General features: G+C 40.5%; 1 protein-coding gene across 5 annotated transcripts in view; it reads right to left on the bottom strand.

Annotated features, from left to right (window-relative positions):
* Window positions 1-18,956, bottom strand: part of gramd4a (GRAM domain containing 4a) — a 104,714-nt gene that overhangs the window by 58,957 nt on the left and 26,801 nt on the right. For all 5 annotated transcript variants that reach the window (XM_055653032.1, XM_055653031.1, XM_055653030.1 and 2 more), the window contains one exon: window positions 5,552-5,672. In XM_055653032.1, coding sequence (XP_055509007.1) covers window positions 5,552-5,672 — 121 coding nt within the window. The remainder of the gene's footprint in view (window positions 1-5,551; window positions 5,673-18,956) is intronic.

Genomic DNA, 18,956 nt, shown 5'->3' with positions numbered 1-18,956 from the left:
GAAGAACATTCTTGTGTTTTATATCTTCTGGCCAAAGTACAGCAAGTGACGTTGTAAGCAACTGAGTAATAGTTGAGCTGTTTGACTTCTCCAGTACTTCCGATGTCAACAAATACTCCTTTGATGGGTGACCTGCATCCAGTGTACTGATGACCACATTGACAACATATCTCCCCACAGCATTGGTTGGCTCCTCCATTGAGATCCATATTTTGTTGCATGCAACTTCATCTATAGTTTTCTGCACAACAATGTTGAAGTTGCTGTCAACATAATTTGTCCTTAATGATGACTCGCTAGGTATATGTTCCTCTGTGTATTTCTCTAAAAAAACCTCTGAGAGGTTTGTTTTCCAATTTCCACAGTGGAATTCCAGCATCAATGAATACCTTGCATAGAACACTCAAAAACCCAGCGACTGGAGCCGGCAGAAAATGTATTGAGGAGACAAGCTTGGGCATTTTGCTTGGGTAGTCTACACCCCAGCGGTATCAACTTCTCTAATTTTAGATAGTCCGTGTCTTCTCTCTCCTCCCCCTTCCCAGCTCTACTTCTAGTCCTACTGTCTCCACCTCTTCCTTTCTTTTTCCCACCCCCCCCCACATCAGTCTGAAGAAGGGTCTCGACCCGAAACGTCGCCTATTCCTTCTCTCCATAGATGCTGCCTCACCCGCGAAGTTTCTCCAGCATTTTTTGTCTACCTTTGATTTTTCCAGTATGTGCAGTTCTTTCTTAAATAGATCTTGGAGAAGGCTAAACCAACAGGCAGCGGCACGAATGACCAACGGTGGCGCCCCGGTTTTTGCCCCGGTGGTGGAAATGTTCTTGTAATTTATACTATGTTAACACGTTAATAATAACATTAATATTAACATGTTAACATAGAAAACGTCGTTGTAATCACGGTACAATTAGAGAAAATAGCACAACCTATTAGCAAAACGGCAAAAAAAGGCTGATATAGGCACTCGATCATGAAAAAGGCATTATCCTAGTGAAATCATCATAAAAAAGGAATGAAAAGGCACTCATGGCATTTATGGCAATATCCTGGCTCTACTCATCAGCAATGCACACCTCCCATACAAGGCTGCATAAATATTTTAGTCATTGATTGAAATTTTTTTAAATCAGAACTACAACAATAACTGACTTCATTTAACGATGGAAGTTTAACATTACACTCCAAAGACAACTGACAGCAACCAACTCTCTTCATTCGCCACTGTCATTTCAGTGAAGAATTTTGCACTCAAATCTCTGTAGCATGAACCCATAACTTTCTGACTCATCAATAAGAAAGCTACCAACTGAGCAGTGATAAGTCATTATCATTAATATGCTTAGTGATGTCTATTTTTTCTCCTTCTGACTTCCCTCCCCGACTGCACATTTTGAATCCAAGAAAGACAGGCGGAAAACTGTCTTCCATTTTGCTGAATGCTGCCTCCAAAATAGTGCTCTTGGAATCAGTTCAACGAGATTGATATGATATCTCTGCTATCAGTCAATGTCAATTATTAATGTCAATTATTAATGTATTCATTATTAATGTATATCAAACCAAAAGGTGTTTCAAGAAAAAGCACTCAATAATTTCAAAAAACTATTCTGTACAAAGCAGGAGCCGAATGTTGCTTGTCCAATGCCTCATCACCTCAATTTTTTGAGGCTAAGTGTGTTTCGATTCCATGCCAAAGTACAAAACATAATTCATCAATCTTGAATCACTTGGCTTCCAGGCATCTGAGCTTTTCTTTTATCCTTTCTGATTTCACAGCTCAAAGCACAATTCCTTTCTGATGGTTTGGGGATTTGGATCATTTCAGGAACAGACTTTCCTGTAACAAAACCATGTTACAAACAAGGACCAACAGAGAAATTCACAGATACAATGTTTTGATTTATGTGCAAGTATTAACCACGGCTTCACTGGCACATCTTTGAATAGTGCAGGAAGATAGTTCAACATTTTCTGGCTCAAAAGAGGATGCTACAACAGTGTAGTAATGGAATGGAGAAATTAGTAACAAAGGATATGTCACAAAATTAAAACAAAACTAAGCATGTGGCCGAATAGGCTATCAAACCTCTATAGGTGAATGGTAGAGAGCATACTGACTTGTTCTATCATGACCTGGTTCAGTAGTTCAAATTCCCAAGAACAAAGAAGGGTGCAGGAAGTGGTAGACATTGGCCAGTCCTCAAAACTCTACAAGCGCTGCCTCAAAAAAAGCAGCTAATATCATCAAAGAACCACACCGGGTCCCCGATTAGGTTCAAGAACAGCGTTTTCCCCCATAAACTATCACGCTCTTGACATACATTCTGATCACAACCCTGATCACAATCCTACCTCAGCAACGATCTACTGTGGACTCTGTTTATATTACATTAAATACCTTGGTTTGTACTATTACGGCCTGGTTAGCTGGCATTACTGATAATTATATTATTGATTTATTTGTTATGTTGCTGCATTAGTGTGCCTATAAAGCCGCAGCACGCAAAAATGTAATTGTTCCGTTCCTAGTGCTTATGACAATTAAACACTCTCGAAGAGATACTGTGAAATTAGCTCATTATATTTTAAAGCTGATCAATCTAACCAAAGATAGACACAAAAGCTGAAGTAATTCAGCGGCACAGGCAGCATCTCCGGAGAGAAGGAATGGGTGACGTTTCGGGTCGAGACCCTTCTTCAGACTTAAAGTCATGGGAAAGGGAAACGAGAGATATCGACGATGATGTAGAACAATGAATGAAAGATGCAAAAAGTAACAATGATAAAGGAAACAGGCCATTGTTTCACTGATTGTTGTGTGAAAACGAGAAGCTGGTGCGACTTTGGTGGGGGAGGCATGGGGAGAGAGGGAATGCCGGGGTTATTCGAAGTTAGAGATCAAGATTTATATACCACTGGGCTGTCAGCTGCCCAAGCGAAAGCATCTCTGGCTATTATATGTAACTACTGCTTTGAACCCATGCCGCCACACTAAAAAAAAATGAATGTAGCTATTTGCAAGTATCATTTATGTTTCAGAATGCATCTAGCCTCATATATCTCCCTTGCCTCATGAAGTCGTATCCTTCTCTGTGAATGTTTGAAAATTGTTTTAAAGCTACAGTTTGGAAATGTATGTGGAAGTCTCTTTTGGGAAACAGATTTTTTTTGTTTAAGTCATTACAAATAAAATACTGCATTGCAGCAAAGACTGAAAAACATTTATGCAAACTTTAAGGTGATTCCAAAATATAAGCAGATGTAACTGTAACTTGGGCGGGAAGAAGAAAGGAAGAGAAGGAGCCAGAAGGTTGAGGGAGAGCTGAGAAGGGGAGGAAACAGCAAGGGCTACCGGAAATTGGAGAAGTCAATGTTCAGGCCACCGAGGATGCAGACTGCCCAAGCGGAATATGAGGTGCTGCTATGCAACAAACAGCTGTGACACTCGTTCTATACAACTGAAATGCCCCAACTGCGATTCTGTACTGTACTCACTGCCATCTTTTAGCTGTTCTCCGTGGAGCTACCCAAGTACAGGATTGGACATTGATGTTTCCAAATCCTCTTCACTACTTTGTTTTTGTCCAGTATTCTATAATGATTAGTTACTCTAAAGAATCCAGGAGAACAGGAGAAAGCAAACTTGGCACAGCCAAATTGTTGGAATGATTGATACGCTTAATCACTTTCTACTCCAGGATTATCTAAATGGTGTCAAGTTGGGGAAAGGGGAAGTACAACTGGGATCTGGGGGTCCTTGTTCATCAGTCACTGAAAGTAAGCATGCAGGTACACCAGGCAGTGATGAAAGCGAATGGCATGTTAGCCTTCATAGCAAGAAGAGTTGAGTATTGGAGCAAAGAGGTCCTTCTGCAGTTGAACAGGGCCCTAGTGAGACCACACCTGGAGTAGAGTGTGCCGTTTTGGTCTCCAAATTTAAGGAAGGACATTCTTGCTATTGAGGGAGTGCAGTGTAGGTTTACCAGATTAATTCCCAGGATGGCAGGACTGTCATATGTTGATAGAATGGAGCGGCTGGGCTTCTATACTCTGCAATTTAGAAGGATGAGAGGGGATCTTATTGAAACATATAAGATTATTAAGGGTTTGGACATGCTAGTGGCAGGAAGCACTTTCCCGATGTTGGGTGAGTCCAGAACCAGGGGCCACAGTTTAAAAATAAGCGGTAGGCCATTTAGAACGGAGATGAGGAAAAACTTTTTCACACAGAGTGTTGTGAGTTTGTGGAATTCTCTGCCTCAGAAGGCAGTGGAGGCCGGTTCTCTGGATGCTTTCAAGGGAGAGTTAGATAGAGCTCTTAAAGATAGCGGAATCAGGGGATATGGGGAGAAGGCAGGAATGGGATACTGATTGTGGATGATCAGCCATGATCACATTGAATGGTGCTGCTGGCTTGAAGGGGCCGAGCACGAGGGGGCAGAGTTTTAAGGTGAGAGGGAAAAAATTTAAGCGGTACCCGAGGGTCAACTTTCTCACACCGATGGTGGTGGGTATATGAAATGAGCTGCCAGATGAAGCTGTAAAGACAGATCTAGTGGCATGTTTAAAATACATTTGGATGGGTCCTTGGGCAGGAAAGGTCAAGGAGGATATCAAAATTAAATGTAGACAAGGACGTTAAATCCTTCAAGCAAGGAAGTTACCATCCTTCATTGTTACTGGTCTAAATCCTGGGGATGTGCATGGCAAGATGTTTTTATTATTACATAGAGAATGCATTGAACATGCTGCCACGTGAGGTGGTGGATGTAGATACAATAATGTTTTTTTTTTAAAAGAGGCATTTAGATAGACAAATGAACAGGCAGGGAAGAGGGATACAGAGCATGTGCAGGCAGATGGGTTTAGTTTAGATTGTCAGCATGGTCAGCACAGACATGGTAGGCTGAAGCGTCTGTTCGAGTACTGTATTGCTTTACTGTAATAACTACTTTTATACCCTGAACCACTGGTGCACCATCGCTGCAGTATGTATCACCTAAAAAAATCAGTTACTCACATCCATTACTTTGACAAATCTCCTAATCTCACAACCTCCACCAACAAGCAGGACTAGGGCCTCAATGGAATGTAACCCCAACATCTGCAGGTTCCCCTCCAAACTGTGCATCATCCAGACTTGTTAATAAACCAACATTTCTTCTTTGTCATTGGGTCTACATCCTAGAACTCCCTACCCGACAATACAGTGGAAGTACTTTTACCAGGAAGACTAGATCAGTACAAGGTGTCTCACCACAATCATTTCAAGAACATAATGGGGTGGGCAACAAATTCTGGCCTTTGCCAGCAACATGTAGATCCCAAATCCGCACAGGAGCATTGGTAAATATACAAAAGTAATGATCTGATGCAGCAGCCAATAACACACCGACACTCATGATGAAGTTGAAAGAGCCAATAATATAAAAGATTTTCAGATATTACAATATATTTTACCAGACATATAATTAATTTGATTTACTGAAAATATGCAAAACAAAATAAGCACATCAGCAGTAGAGTCATCCCTTACAAATCACTTACGCAGAAAATGCTTTTCCAACAAAGCAATTTCAAGATGTCCTTTGATCTCATTCAGTCGTTCAGATTCTGTTCTGTTGAAATCTTGAATTCCCAAAGCCATAATCGATGACCCCGTGGCTGTCTGAAATGAAAATGGAAAGACTTACTGAAAATAAATAATCCACAGCAAACTGCAAGGTTGGTAAAATGCACATAAGATATCCTCGAGTGTGATTCAACCAGCTGAATGCTGCAACCAACAGAATGTTGCTGATACGGTTCAATGCAGAGACTCCTTCAACCTACTCATTTCCGCTGTGAATCAATAAAATGCAAGGAATTATTGAATAAACTGTAGACTCCTTCAAAAAAAGACAGGAAGTGACTTAATCCAGACTCTCAATAGGGTGTCATACTCATGATTGCATTATAGATTCCTGAAGATTTTAAGATGAAAAATGTAATCCTTCGATTTAAAGAAATGGGAAAGAGAAAACGGGGAACTGAAGAATAGTTAGCCTAATATCAGTTGTACAAAAATGCTGCAGGCTGTTAATACAAGACACAAAAAATATAAATCAAAGTCAACATAGATTTATGAAAAGGAAATATTTAACAAACAAACTGGACTCCTCTGAAGATTTAACTAGTGGTATGGACAAGGAAAACCAGTCAATACGGTGATTAGATTTTCAGATGCTATTAATTATGTTCCACATAACAGGTGAAGAGGTGCTTAGGCCAGGGCTATTCACAATGTATCGTAATAGTTTGGAAGAAGTGTCGAAAGGTACCATTTCAAAGTTTGCAGCCAACAGAGACATGAAGAGAGTGGGAAAAGGATCTAAAACCAAGGTTGCCCGTTGCATTGGGCCTTGGCAACTGAAAGCACAGCTATAGGAGTGGAGTAAATAAATATGGAATTCAGAAGGTCAGAACTAGAAGACATGGATTGGTCTGAAATGTCTAGAATTGGGATACTGAAATACGGAGAAGTGAACCATTGGATGGACTCAAAAACAAGGATGATGGCATCAGAAAACAGAAAGCTGCTGACTCAACCATTGTATTACATATGGATTATTTACTCTCAAAAAATGGGTTTGCATAAAATATGCTTGACAAACAGTACAATGGCACAACAGGTAGTGCTCTAGCCACTTATTCTCCATCCTAATCCTTAGTGTTGTCTGTGAGTTTTTAAAATATTTTTCCTTTAACCAAATGAATTTCCCCATGTGCTTTGGTTTCTTATCATATCCCAAAGTTGTAATGGTGGGTATGTATAGACTGCAAATTACATGGTTAGAGGTCCATGGTAGGAGGAGTAGAAATTAGTTTGCGTGTGAGGGGGATCAGACCACAGGAAAGTAGGGATTGGGACTAGTGGGATAGTTCGGAGGGATAACATAAAATTGAAAGGGCCAAGTGGTCTCCCTTCTTTGCCCTAATGAAATATGAATATAAAATATTAAATGTGGTAATCTACAGGTTTAGGAATATCTTTGAATTTATTAATATAAAATAAAACGGTTCTATGAAGGTTCTATGGAGTAATAGAGTAAAAGTTCTAAACTAAACTAACCTAAATATAGGTATGTTGCAAAGCCTACCTGAAGCGTCGCTGAAAATCTGTCGCTGCGGGTGTGCACGATTTTGGCGCCGTTTAGAGGGGGCGGGTTTAAAACGCGATTTTCCCTAGGCTGCTCCAATCGAGGATGTTCAGCCTAGTTAATTATTAAAGGAAATCGCTGGAATATTCCGTCGCTTTAGCTATTATTAGTTTTAAAGGCTTTATATAATTGTTGTAGTAGTTTAAAAATTAACCTCTAAACCCGCGACCACCGGCAACTGGCAGGGTCCCATGCAACAGACACCAAACAGAAGGTAGGCTGTTTATTTTTACATTAAAAAGGGCTTCTTAAGATCCCTTTATACAAAGTTTAAAGTTGCGAGTAGCTCATTTTGGGCCCATTATATCCCGCAGTATTTTTCTGGGCATTTGAGGGCACAAATCTAGTGCAATGTGAACGTTCTAAACCAGCGCGTTCACAGGAACCCACTAGAAAGCCGATTTAAATTGACTTTAATTTACAGCAATTGAACACTAAATTCCTTCCATTTGGCCTATAAATTGAAGTAAATGAGATTTAAAAATCATGTTTTATTGTGAATTATTTGTGAATATTATTTGGACACTTAGGCTATTTAAAAATGTTAATCATTTATTAAGAAATAGATAGATGTTTAGATCTAGTAATTGAAGTTTGAAATTAGCTCCAATTGGGTAACTAACTAATTATATGCTTTAATTTCAGGTCATCCAAGTAATATTGATTTATATTTGTTTCAGAATGTTTCAATCTATGATAACTGAAAATTTCATTCAGTTCTCTTAATTTTTAAGAAAGTTATGGGCTTTTGACTGCCCACGATCACAGCTTTTTTGTTATGTCCAAAGAAAATCAATAGGGAACAAGATGCTAATTTCCGAGTATGAAAATAGCCATAACTTTTTAAATACTTGAGATATGAAAGTGAATTAGGTGTCAAATTAAACTTATTTTTATGCTTTATCTGATGGGATAAATTGCAGACTTGATTTTTTAAATCTCAAAATTTTGTAACATTGCTACTAAATGTGTTTTCTCATTTTATGTAAAAATAATAGAGTTCAAGAAGCAAAATTGAGAAACTGTGAACAGTAAAATAGAAAACTGATGTTATAATGGCAGTAACCTAATCAAGTCTGCTTTTAGGCCAAGATCAGTAATTAAACACTCGCCTGGAAAAATAATATTCACGATTGGGAGCAATTATTATTACGCAATCATGGCAGTTAACCACCACCATTTGTGTGAATGCACCACCATCACTGCTTGGCTGACAGTTCTTTGGTCCATTGCTCCAAACACATTAGGAATGACGCAGCTCCATTTTTATTACTATTTTATAAAATACTATTTTATTTTTACCACTCTAAAATTTTAAAATTCTGTTTTATATAAAATGTAAAAGATAACAGAAATATCTCACCAGAAAAATTTGAAACTATCATAGATTTCCACTCAATTTCCCTGACACAATACAAAATCCAAAAATCCCCTTTTTTGAAAAATAATATTTATACATTCGTTAAATAGTAGGCAAAAGAGACTGGCATCATTAAAAGTCTGTATGAAATGATGAAAAATTTGCACATAAAATAACATGTTTGCTCAAAACTAACCCAATTCCAAATGTTCTGGACAGGGAAAAACAATTATGATTCCAAAAAATGTATGGGCGAGTACAAAAGACAAACTATGCAGTGTTCAAGAAGGAACTGCAAATGCTGGAAAATCAAAGGTAGACAAAATTGCTGGAGAAACTCAGCGGGTGCGGCAGCATTTATGGAGCGAAGGAAATAGGCAATGTTTCGGGCCAATGAAATGAAAGGTTACAATGTATTGTACAGAATTTTGCCACAAAGGTTTGTTAACATTGAAGAATATCAAAATACTTTGTAGTTTTATTCTCCACAAAAATGTTTATTCAATAAATAAATATTTGTCAGAGCTGGGTTTATACAAAAGAATTCTTGGCATCATCAATAACAAGTCATACTTGCTGTAAGTCATAGGATTTCCCTTGCTGTACACACTGGAAGCTGCCCTACAGTTTACCATTCAACATTAAAGCCACATAATTGCAATCAAGTTTCAGGCAGGTGGCCCTGTCTAGATCATTTGTACAGATCCTCCCCAGCTAACTAAACTCCTGATTTAAATGCAACCCATACATACAAAGGAGCATTTGCAAGACAAGCGAGATGGATTAGCAAGCAGCTTCAAACAATTGTTCTTGACACTAACTGGAACTTTGCCACTTCAAACCCTAGTTAACACATGGCTGTCCATTTTACGAATCCTATCCACAGACAATCCATCCAGACCATTAGCAATGTCCTTCTTAAAATCATCTACAGGATCTAAAATTTTGGCTGCAGTAAAATGTTTTAAAAGAGTCATAGAAACATAGAAAATAGGTGCAGGAGTAGGCCATTCGGCCCTTCGAACAATTCAATATGATCATGGCTGATCATCCAACAGTATCCTGTACCTACCTTCTCTCCATACCCCCTGATCCCTTTAGCCACAAGGGCCACATCTAACTCCCTCTTAAATATAGCCAATGAACTAGCCTCAACTACCTTCTGTGGCAGAGAGTTCCAGCGATTTACCGCTCTGTGTGAAAAATGTTTTTCTCATCTCGGTCCTAAAGGATTTCCCCTTTATCCTTAAACTGTGACCCCTTGTCCTGGACTTCCCCAACATCGGGAACTATCTTCCTGCATCTAGCCTGTCCAACCCCTTAAGAATTTTGTAAGTTTCTATAAGATCCCCCCTCAATCTTCTAAATTCTAGCGAGTACAAGCCAAGTCTATCCAGTCTTTCTTCATATGAAAGGCCTGACATCCCAGGAATCAGTCTGGTGAACCTTCTCTGTACTCCCTTCTATGGTAAGAATGTCTTTCCTCAGATTTGGAGACCAAAACTGTACACAATACTCCAGGTGTGGTCTCATTATTAGCCCAAGATAAGCTCACGCTAAATTTGTTAATATCGGCAGAATGAGAAAACAAGACTTAAAATGCTCCTTGAGACTACCCTTTGCTATGGGACAACCCACCTCTGCTGGCACCTCCTGCTGTGTGGAAACTCTGTTCATGGCCGCATTTCTGACATGTTTGGGTTACAAATAATTATCCAGAACGGAACCCTGGCGTTACCTGTAGACCTATACTTTTCAGTAGCTTTGCCTCATAATTTTCTGCCTGGATACAATTCCAGAGATTTTAATCACCTTGCAGCATTTAACTTAAAAAGTTTGAGTTGCGCTGAAAAGAAAGTGAAACCAAGCTATTTGCTCGTGAATCACAAGTAAGCAGCAGCCCATAGAAATCCCGAGAGGATGAAGTATGGAAGGGTTCAAAACACAAGAATGAGAACTTTTATAAAATCAAATACTTTTCTACTGAATTGGTTACCATAAGTCAAAAGAGCAGAATTAAACCATTCAACCCATTGAGTCTGTCATGGCATCTATTCAATCATGACATATTTTACCCACCCAATCCCATTCTCCTGCAGTCCTAGAGTAATAGAGTGATACAGCGTGGAAACGGGCCATTTGGCTCAACTTTCCCACACTGGCCAACATGTCCCAGCTACACTAGTCCCACCAGCTTGCGTTTAGTCCATATCCCTTCTCCCCATCATCTTTGACGCACTTACTAATCAAAAACCTATCAAACCCTGCTCTAAAAATACCCAATACCTTTGCCACCACAACTGTCTGTGGTAATGAATTCCACAGATACATCAGCTTTTGGCTAAAGAAATTCCTCCTCATCTCCATTCTAAAAGTATGTCGTTTTATGGAGGTTGTGCCCTCTGATCATAGACTCTCCCATTACTGGAAACATCCATTCTGTTTAAGCTTTTCATTATCCGGTAGGTTTCAGTGGGAATCCCCCATCATCTTTCTGAACTCCAGCGAGTATAGGCCCAGAGCCATCAAATGCTCTTCGTACGTTAACCCAAACATCACCAGGATCATTCTCCTAAACCTTCTCTGGACCATCTCCAATGCCACCACATGCTTCCACAAATATGGGGTCCAAATCTACTCACAATAAAGCCTTAGTATAACATCCTTGCTTTTATATTCTAGTCCCCTTGCCTTCTTCAACCTGCAAATTAACCTTTTGGGAATCCTGCATCAGCACTCCTAAGTCCCTTTGCACCTCCGATTTCAGAATCCTCTCCCCATTTAGAAAGTAATCTATGCCTTTATTCCTTCTACCAAAGTGCATGACCGTACTGTGCTACGCTGTATACCTTTTTCCACATCTTTGCCCACTCTCCCAACCTGTCCAGGTCCTTCTGTAGACTCCCTGCTTCCTCAACACTACCTTCCCCTGCACCTATCTTCGTGTCACCTGCAAACATGGCCACAAAGCCATGAATTCCATCATCCAGACCATTAACATACGACGTGAAAAGTAGCGAGGCTAACACCAACCCCGTGAACACGAGATGTCACCAGCAGGCAATCAGAAATGGCACCCTTTATTCCAACTGTTCGCCTTCTGCCAGTCCACCAATCTTCTATCCATGCTAATACCTTGCCTCTAATACCATGGGCTCCTATCTCGTTTAGAAGCCACACATGTGGCACCTTATCAAAGGCCTTCTGAAAATCCAAGTAAACAACATCCACTAACTGTCCTTTGTCTATCCTGCTATTTACTTTCACAAAGAATTCCAACAGATTTGTCGGGCAAGATTACCCTTTCACAAAACCATGCTGATTTCAGCCTATACTATCACGTGCTTCCAAGTACTCCAAAGCCTCGTCCTGAATAATGGACACTAAAATGTTACCAACCATAGAAGTAAGAACCAGTGGGCCTATCATTTATTTTCCTTGCTCCCTTCTTAAGGGTCTGTCCCACTTGGGCGACCTAATGCACGAGTTCTGGCGAGTTTGCCCTTGACTCATGCTCGCAGTATGGTCAACACGAGGTTGGAGGTGGTCTTCGTAACTCTCCTTCATGCGCGAGAGTGGTCTCCGCGTACTCGAAGCCTCAGCTAGGTCGTGGTGTTTTTTCAATATGTTAAAAAATGCACGCGAGTAAAAAAAGGTCGCCATGGAAAAAAATCAATACTTTTTTTACTCGTAGGTTTAGCCGTCGTAGGTTGTAGTAGGTCGGCGTGTTAGTCGTAGGTAATTGAGGGCAGTCAAAGATCGAAGATAGTCTTCATCATAGTCAAAGGGAGGTCGAAGGAGGTCGTCTTCACTCTCCACTATTCGGTGTCCTATTTTCCCGAAGTTAGTCATAGCTAGTCGTCACTCGTCAAAGCTGGTCTTCAACATAGTCGAAGGAGGTCTTCAACATAGTCGAAGGAGGTCTTCTACATGTCATTTTTTTCAAACTCTTCTAAACTCACCAATTAGGTCGCCCAAGTGGGACACCCCCTTTAAACAATGAAGATACATTTATGATTTTCAGGTCCTCTGGGACCATTCCTGGCTCTAGTGATTCTTCAAAGATCACTACTAATGCCTCCACAATCTCAACAGCTATTTTGTTCTGAACCCTGGGGTGTAGTCCATCTGGTCCAGGTGATTTATCCACCTTCAGGTCTTTCAGCTTCTCCTCAGTAATCACGTCTTTAAATATATATTTTTTAAATTGTTTGACAATGCTACTTGAATTAGAAATACCAAATGGCTATCGTCCCTATGCAAGCTTTTATCTCCTTAACCGTACAAATTGGTTGTTTAATTGTCTTTTACCAAGTTCCTACGTATTTCTGAAACATTGCATGTATCTACTTTTCCAAAGTAGATTTGAGATAATAAGTGTCCACTAACCACTTTCGTGGAATCAAAAAGGCATTAATGCTGGTTTTAAAGTTATTTTTGTACAAATAAACCAACAGCCCTCAGCTCCACAAGTAGTAGTAGACACAAAATGCTGGAGTAACTCAGCAGAACATGCAGCATCTCTGGAGAGAAGGAATGGGTGATGGTTTGAGTCGATACCCTTCTTCAGAGTACCATTAATAACAGTGTAACAAAAAAAAGTAGCACTTGTCAGTTTCTTTTGTGAAACAACAGGGATTGCTGGAGAACACGAGTTGAATATCTCACAATTGGCAACATTTAGCCACACATCTGAGGAATCATCTACTACAGTGCTTTTTACTTGGAGGACAGTGCCTGTGATTCCAAAAGAGAAGGCAGCATGCGCTTGCTTACACTTCCTGAAAGGAACGCAGAGAGATGTATGGATCTTGACAGCAGCATGAGAGACATGCTCTGTTCAAGTGAGCCACAGTGACTGGTGTAACATTAGTTGGACCTCAGGTCCATTAGACACGTTTATTAAGAGCAAGGAAGAAGAGACTTTCTTGTGGCACGGTTCAACTTGCAAAAGTTAAGATTCTACAATGCTTTTTCATGTATCAACTTTATTTAACACTTTTTCATTATTCTTTCTATATTTACCTCCCACCTATGTCTCAAAACACACATGGGCCATGGCCATTACTGCACCAGCTTATTCATTCAATCTTACACTTTAGCCGTATATCCACATACTTATTAGGGTGGGACAATGTCATAGTTAGTAAAGCCACTGCCTCATTGGTCCAGCACCCTGCTTTAAGCCTGACCTCACATGTTATCTGTGTGGAGTTTGAGCCTCAGCTATAACTATGTGGGTTTCCTCCAAGTGTTACTGTTTGCTGCCACACCCAAAAATAAGTATAATCATTGTTAATTGATCTTTGTAATTTGTTCTAATGTGTTGATGAATAATAAGAGTTAGAAGGGTATAAAATGGTGTGAATAGTGTAAACAACACTGCTTGTAAACATAGCGAAATATGGTTGGCATGGACTCGGTGGGCCAAAGGCTTACATTGCATTCAGAAAGTATTCAGACCCCTTCACTTTTTCCACACGTTATTACGTTACAACATTATTTTAAAATTGATTAAATTATTGCTTTATATAATAAATCTACACACAATACCCAGAATGAAGAAGAGAAAACAGGTGTTTAGAATTTTTTGCAAAGTAATTAAAGAAATAACTGAAACATCACATTTACACAAGTAGTCAGACCCTTTGCTTTGACACTCAAAATTGAGCTTAGGTTCATCCTGTTTTCATTGATTATCCTTGAGATGTTTCTACAACTTGATTGGAGTCCACCAGTAGTAAATACAATTGAATGGACATGATTTGGAAAGGCACACACCTGTCTATATAAGGTCCCACAGTTGACAGTGCATGACAGTGCAAAAACCAAGCCATGAAGACGAAGGAATTGTCCGTAGACCTCAGAGACAGGATTGTGTCGAGACACAGCTCTGGGGTAGGGTACAAAACAATCTCTGCAGCACGCAAGTCCCGAAGAGCACAGTGGCCTCCGACATTCATCGACCACCAAGACTCTTCATAGAAATGGCCGCCTGGCCAAACTGAGCAATTGGGGGAGAAGGGCCTCGGTCAGGGCTCTATGACAGAGCTCCAGAGTTCCTCTGTAGAGATGGGAGAACCTTCCAGAAGAACTGTATCTGCAGCACTCCACCAATCTGGCCTTTATGGTAGAATGGTCAGACAGAAGGCGCTCCTCAGTAAAAGGCACATGACAGCCCGCTTGGAGTTTGCCAAAAGGCACCTAAATGACTCTCAGACCATGAGAAACAAGATTCTCTGGTCTGATGCCTGAATGTCAAGCATCATGTCTGGAGGAAACCAGGCACCGCTCATTGCCTGACAATACCAGACTGAAGCATGGTGGTGAGGAAATAGTATATAATAAAACCGTTCGGATGGTGACTTTTATATAAGCTAGGTAATTTGCAAGAGAAAAGCTTAAGCTTTTCAGAAACACATGTCTCCTAAAGAAATAAACACACACAAGCAACAGATGAATCAAAACATAGAAACGCTAATCTGAATCTGCATAGCTTAGTTTATTGATTTGAGGCAATTATGACGCTGGAGGAAATTATATTTTATATAATTTTGTGTTGAAGAATGGATTACTGAATAAGGCCTCTTCTTAGGCCAGAGGTTCTCTGCTCTTTTCTCTATGGCACATTACTGAGCTCTGATTGTGACATAAAGATAAAATTATGGCCGTTTATGCTGAGTTCGAGATAGAATTCAAGGCTGAGAGATAATAGATTATACGGTTAGGTTTGGCTATGTTAAATTATAATGAGGTTGAGATAAGGGATCGAGAAGCTGTACTTTTGAGGTAATGGTCTGAAGTTGTAAATTTATCCTGTGTTCTGTAATATTGCTAAAGGCCTTGCAGAGAGATTGAAAATCCATCTCCCAGAGATAGCAGGAAAAGGGGAGGCTGTAAGTTAAGAATGAAGCTGTATCCTGGCACCAAACACTTATCAATTAAGTTGACAGATTTACAACCCATGTATGCTTGGAGTTGGGAAGTGTGTGTGAGTTTTGAAATTAACTTAGAAACTGTGTAACATAGAAACATAGAAAATAGGCAGGAGTAGGCTATTGAGCCCTTCGAGCCTGCACCGCCATTCAATGTGATCATGGCTGATCATCCAACTCAGTATCCTGTACCTGCCTTCTCTCCATACCCCCTGATCCCTTTAGCCACAAGGGCCACATCTAACTCCCTTAAATATAGCCAATGAACTGGCCTCAACTACCTTCTGTGGCAGAGAATTCCACAGATTCACCACTCTCTGTGTGAAAAATGTTTTCCTCATCTCGGTCCTAAAAGATTTCCCCCCTTATCCTTAAACTGTGACCCCCTTTAATTCGGCAAACTCATATAATTAATGTTTTTAATACATAGGTAATAGTATTTAAAATTGTGTAAAATTGTTGTGAAACCATTTATGAAATGTATTGTGTCTAAGTAGGATTGTAAACAATAGACTTTGTTTAGATTTATAGAAATATCTTTCTTGGTATGGAAAATGTGTTTGTTTGTATGACTTGTGTGATCATTGTATTATATGTGTGTATCTTATATTTTGAGGGGTGGTCTTTGATAATTGAGCCTACTGGGGTTTTGCTTTTTTGAAATAAAATAATTCTAAACAAAGTTAAACCACAGGCAAACGAAGGTTGTAAAATGAGGCCAGAGAAGGGGGGGGGGGATCATGTGACTGCTGTTGTAAATCACCAGAAGGACTCAGATGATTGGTTACTAGTTTGTCATACTCTCTGTATCAGAAAAGTCTAATGCCTACATAAATGCCATGAGTTTGTATCAAAGTCACTAATTGTCTGGACCTGCCCCAGATGTGTTGGAAGGTTCAGAGACTAGTCTCAGCTGAATAAAGAACCGTTTTCAACAGCTACAAGCGTTTGAGTCAAGTTGACTTTAGATTGACAAAAGAACTCAGTTTAACAATGGTGCCTGCATTATGCTGTGGGGGTGTTTTTTCAGCGGCAGGAACTGGGAGACTAGTCAGGATCGAGGGAAAGATGAACGGAGCAAACTACAGAGAGATCCTTGATTAAAACCTGCTCCAGAGCATTCCGGACCTCAGACTGGGACGGAGGTTCACTTTCCAACAGGACAACGAGCCAAAGCACACAGCCAAGACAATGCAGGAGTAGCTTCGTGACAAGTCTGTGAATGTCCTTGAGTGGCCCAGCCAGAGCCTGGACTTGAACCCGATCAAATATCTCTGGATGGACCTGAAAATAACTGTGCATCGGCGCTCCCCATCCAACCTGACAGAGCTTGAGGCTCTGCAGAGAAGAATGGGAGAAATTACCCAAATACAGGTCTGCCCGAGAAGACGAGCTGTAATCGCAGCCAAAGGTGCCTCAACAAAGTACTGAGTAAAGGGTCTGAATACTTATGTGATATTTATGTTATTTATTTTTAATTACTTTGCAAAAATTTGTAACACACATGAACAGGAAGGTTAAGACAGCTAGCACAGTACGGTAAGTCCTTTAAAGGAGGGTGGGGGGAGAGAGAAAGAGTGGAGATACTTTTAAGAAGCCAGACATCTTTTAATAAGCTAGAGATACACAGCTATGAAGTTTGGCGGGCATTTAACATTACCGGTCGGTTTTCCTTGGTTCTGAAAACTTGTGCTTACGTTTTTTTTCCCCAATGAGCCAATGAAAATGCCTGGTCAGCAAAGGCGATTAACTAAAACTACCTACAAGTACCTCGACTACCTACAACGACATGGCGACCCCACTACAGCTATACCTACGAGAACAGGATTATTGATTTTCTCCATGGGGACCAATTTTTGGTCACAGAAAAATTTTCAACATGTTGAAAAATGTGCGGCCACCATACTGAGGCCGCGACTAATTCCCAGAATGCGGGAACTCCTCGTGACCATGAAGGAGACTCACCAGAGACCACCAGCGTAGAGTCTCCTGCACTCGCCTAAAAAGTCACCTAAGTGGGACAGGCCCGTTAACCAACAAGGTCACAGTATCACCTAATAACTGTTATCAATTGCAGGCACAAACTGTCAGGAAAGGGTATATGGGATCTTACCTGGAGGTGAGTCCATCTCGGCACACTGAGTTAATGTCTTTGAAAAAGGGAGCGTCAGTTCACCATGGTTTCTTCACAATATGTGGTTAATGTTAGCAATCAGCCACACTTTCAGAACCTTGGATAATCAGAGGTGACCAATGACTTTGTTGGAAAAACAGGATGGTGGCAATGAACAAATGGTTTCAAACATAACCAGGTCAATAATGTACAAATATGCAGTAATTGCAAGTACACTGCAACTGTTCTCATTGCACTTATTGAGTAAGCTTGTGATGAGATATAATATTTGCATGTCAACATTGGTGCAAGCACTACCAAACATATATTCCTTTGAGGTTTTAATAAAGTGTAGGGAAAAGCCCCGAGCTATAGCTTGTGCCTACAGTCAGCTTAACCATGAGAAGAGATGGTAGTAGCATCTGCAAACAAGAAGCACACCATTACACCAGTGTATCCATCCCTCAGAGGCACCATATCAGATACTGGCACCAGAAGGGAATGGATTAAATTACTGGGACTCAGTGGGGTCATGATCAGGTAACATAGGAAGACGACTTCGGTCATGGATCTAAAGAGGTTAAGTCCAGTTAGTACGGCCGACTCAGAAGTCAGATAAACCCCCAGTGGGAGCGAGAGAAAGTATGGCTCTTGGATAGGAACTCTGAGGAGGGTTCAGACCAGCTCATTGAGATGACCAGAAGCATGGAGAAATGCACATCCACATTCTTTCCAGAATGGGTGCAGATGCACGATAACTTCACTCCCACCTTGGACATAGTTTGTTCTTGCTAGGCATCAGCAATGTCGAAGTAACACAAAGCTGAAGAAGCATGTTTCGCACAGAATCAATTCAATGCATCATGCAGCACAGGAACAGCCCCATGACCAATCAAGTCCATGCCAACCATCAGGTACTAATTCCATTTCCCAGCACTTAGTCCTTGGCCACATCCGGTCACTACATCCCATCTGAAACCCAAGTTCTGCTAATTCTGAACCAGCAGCAGGCAGTCTGACAACAGCTGCCATTAGAGAGCCAACGATAAGGTTAAGATTAATTTGTCTGTCTGGACTAACTGCTTGAAGACCAGACGCCAATTGTGCAACCAATGCACACACCATAATTTGCCCTATTAGTAGAGTATACAGTTGACATTGGGGTAATTGAACTACTGTCCACTTGCAAGAGGTCTGGACCCATCTTGTGGCCTTTAGCCATCCAACTACTTTCCACAGTATTACACCCAAGTCTGCACCTCCAGACTACATGAACACAAGTTGGAACCTTGTTATTTAAAAATGCTAATCAAGGATACAAGCTCATCACAGGCATCCTAAACAA

The sequence above is a fragment of the Leucoraja erinacea genome, chromosome 22 (assembly GCF_028641065.1).
Source record: "Leucoraja erinacea ecotype New England chromosome 22, Leri_hhj_1, whole genome shotgun sequence".
In the NCBI taxonomy this organism is placed as follows: domain Eukaryota; kingdom Metazoa; phylum Chordata; class Chondrichthyes; order Rajiformes; family Rajidae; genus Leucoraja; species Leucoraja erinaceus.
Note: the sequence above shows the minus strand (reverse complement) of the source record. Positions and strands in the feature narration are given on the sequence as shown.